Here is a 3,488-nt window from a genome sequence, read left to right on the forward strand (position 1 = left end):
GGTTTTCTTTTTTTTTAAAAAAAAAAATAAAGACGAAAGTTCATTAAAAGCTAAAAAAAAAAAAAAAAGCACAGTCCTTGGGAATTAAAACACCAGTTAACATCTGCAGTGTAAGAGGCTGCAAGGATTGCTGGTGGTGTCATAGTTAAGTATTTGGCTGCTAACTTAAAGGCTAGTGGTTCTAATATATCCAACACTTCTGTGAGGGAAAGAATGGGATCAGGAGATCCAATCCTGTAAGGGTAACCTATTATTATCAGCAGCTTGATCCTGATCTAAAGTGACCCTACAGGGCAGAGGAGAGCAGCCCCTTAGGGTTCCCAAGGTAGTAAATCTCTATGGAAGAGACTAGCACATATTTTTCCCAAAAAGCTGTTGGCAGATTAAAACTACTAGCCTTCAGGTTAGCAGGCCAGCACTTACTTCATCACTGTGCCACCAGCCTTGAAAATCTTGTAGGGAACTTTTTGACTCTGACACTAAATTAGAACTGACTTGACTGATACCCAATATATATCTGGTTGTCTTCTAATCTCCTACTTCTCAGCAGCTTTGGGATTTCTCTCCCCAATCACATGGATGAACCATGCTGATTAAGACACACAAAACCTACTGAGACCAGGGAGGTGTGGCTATCAGGTTAGCAGGACAAACTCCCTACGTACCACGCCACCAAAATCCCTATATGGTATCTAGACTGCTTAAATAGAGAAAACCAAGTAACTGGCTTTTGGGATAGCACTTCTAACAAGGGCTTACTGTGGAGAAGAAAAACACTATGCAGAACTTACTACATACAGTATCTGGTCTACCTCTAAGTTTTTTTTAGCCTAGAACATGAACTTTTGAGATAGGTTCACTGGCATGTTATTGGTCAAATAACATTTGGTAAACAAACAGGTTACAGATTTCTCACTGTTGTCCAGTAGAAACGAATTTATAGCTGACACTTCAGAGGGTTTTCAGAGGCTGTAAATGGCAGGGAAGACATTATCCACCTTTCTCCTGAGGAGCAACCTATGGATACAAACCGCGTGCAATTGACAGTGCAGCTCCCTACCCACTAGATCACCAGCACTTCCCTCCTTATGTTTAATTTTCAAATCACAGTCTTCTTAACAGGCAATAAGATTTCCACCGAAGGTGTAAAGTGGAAAAATCAGCCATGGTGGCATAGCATGTTATATGTTGGGCTGATGACAAAAAAGGCCAAGAAATTAAAATCTACAAGCTATTTTTTCGGAGTAAGATGAAGCAGTCTGCTCCCATGAAGACTGACAGCTTTGTAAACCTGAAGGCAGGCTGTCATGAATTCGAATGGACTGGATGATAAAGGAGTTTCTGCTTTACAGGAATATAGCCAGCAGCAGAGCGTCCAAAATGTTAAGCTTGGTTCTGCTTAAGTTTTGGAAAAAGAGAAAATGAACATCCCAGCAATTAAGTGACTTACATTTTATACATATTATATATCACTGAATCCTACCAAACCTTGGCAATGAAATAAACTGAAGTTTCATTTAACTGGGTATTGGCCTATGGCATGAGATTTTTTAAATAAACATATCCCTTTTAATCAGTAATGGGATACAACATAAGGGTGCTGATTCTCCAACAGCTGACTTCAACTGCATGGCAAAGTTTGCAAATCAAAGGGCCAGAGCAAAAGAGCAAATGGAGAGCTAGGATCAAACCACTGCCCTGAATGTTAGCACTGAGTGGTGACTAGAGAACTGACTGAAACTCTAAAGCATTCTTGCTTTCCTACCTGGTCCTCTTCACTGTTCCTAACAGATTTAGAGTTGTTATTCAGGGTTTTAAAAGAGTTTCATCTCCAGAATGGCACAACTGGGGTTCTGCAACAAACATTGATTCCTGTGTGTCCCTGCAAAGTTCTAAGAAGGCCAAAATCATACAGCTAGTTAAAGTGATGGGTTGTTGTTAGGTGCAATGGAGTCAGTATAACCCATAGAGATCCTATTAACAAGAAATCTGAACCCTGCCCTATCCTGTGCCATCCTCACACTTTGACACGCGAGTTCACTGCAGAGCCACAGTTCAAATACTCATGACCGTGACTCTGCACCGACCCCACGAAGTCTTACAGCTTAGCGTTGAGATTTAAAAGTTATCTTTTGTTTTCACTCTCAGTTTCAGCAAAGCCAGGAAGCCCTGGTGGTGCAGTTAATGCTTCGTCGTTAGAGTAATGGTAGGTGTTCCCAAGTCAACAGTTGCTCTGCAGGAGAAAGACCTGGCAGCCCATTTTTGTAAAGTCTGCAACCTTGGAAATCTTACAGCGGTTATTCTACTCTGCCCTATAAGGTTGCTGTGAGTGAGAACCGATTAGACAGAAATGGACCTGGTTTTGAGAAAACCAAGGTGGCATGCAACACTGGCAGCCTCATGCCCAGTCAAGCCCAGGGCCTGGCTGTCTCAGCTACCTTGGTGTCCACGTCGGCCAGGCAGTCCCTGCGGAAGCTATCAAACAGGCCACGGCTCTTGAGTTGCTCCACAATGAGGGCGATGAGCTGCGGATCACCTGGGGGCAATGAGGCCGGGTTGATGGGGCCGCCGCTCACGCCGGCCCCCGATGAGCCAGACGCTGGCCCCACGGAGGCCTGGCCTGCGCCTCCACCCACCGCGCCCGTCCCCCCGCCACCATCAGCCATGGCTGGGCCCTGGCTCTGCGAGAGAGACCGAATAAGGTTTCTTCTCCAGAGCAGAAGCCCTGGGTCCGGCTCAGCCGGTAACGGATGAGTTGAGTCCCAAAGAAGTAAAGAAAACGGAGCAAACTGCGAAGGGGGCAGTGGAGGTGGCGGCGGTTGTAATGGTGATGGGGACGGCGGCAACAATGGCGATGAGGGTGGCGGCGGTGGGGGCGAGGGAGGTTGAGGGGCCGAGGGAGGCGGAGGGGGCGAGGGAGGCGGTGGCGGAAAAGTAGGCGGTGGCGGAAAAGTAGGCGGCGGAAAAGGCGGCAGGTAAAACGTGTCTTCAAGCCGCAAACGCGGTTGCAGAGGCTCGACCTCTTCTCTCGATACCTGGCGCGTTCCTTGTTGCGTCACTCGTAACCTTTGCATTTTGGGGCGGGAGTTTTTCAGTGCCCAACCTCGGCTTTCTTATAAGCAGAGGGTTGGCTCATGGAAACTACAATTCCCGGCAGGCCTTGACAGCGAGCCTAAATTTGCGGGGGGCGTATGGGAATTGAAGGCTCTGTAGTTCAAAATTGCTGCCACCTGGGCTGATGGTCCCCAGCCAGGCCGCTACTGTCCTCCCACTAATCCAGTTTAATCTCACTAGTGCCCAATTGTAAAACTCACCTGCGGAATTTGCCTAAAGTCTAGATTATCAGGTACATCCTTTAGAGATTCTGATTCAATATTTTTGCTTTTTTTAATTAGGAATTTGTTTTTACTTTCTCTCCATTTTATTTCTGCATCACGCATAATGTTATATGCCCGCAGATTGGAACCAATTCATAACTAAATCCTCCA

The 3,488-nt window shown here is 46.1% G+C and overlaps 1 protein-coding gene across 1 annotated transcript in view; it reads right to left on the reverse strand.

The window, feature by feature from the left end:
* LOC102873331 (biorientation of chromosomes in cell division protein 1-like) overlaps positions 1 to 2,723 on the reverse strand; it is a 10,514-nt gene extending 7,791 nt beyond the window's left edge. Inside the window, exon 1 of the mRNA XM_006884361.1 lies at positions 2,439 to 2,723. Within this exon, the coding sequence (XP_006884423.1) occupies positions 2,439 to 2,666 (228 nt within the window). The 5' untranslated portion in view covers positions 2,667 to 2,723. The remainder of the gene's footprint in view (positions 1 to 2,438) is intronic.
* Positions 2,724 to 3,488: the final 765 nt, after the last annotated feature.

Source organism: Elephantulus edwardii, unplaced genomic scaffold (assembly GCF_000299155.1).
Source record: "Elephantulus edwardii isolate Elephantulus edwardi_28Jun2011 unplaced genomic scaffold, EleEdw1.0 scaffold00033, whole genome shotgun sequence".
Lineage (NCBI taxonomy): Eukaryota > Metazoa > Chordata > Mammalia > Macroscelidea > Macroscelididae > Elephantulus > Elephantulus edwardii.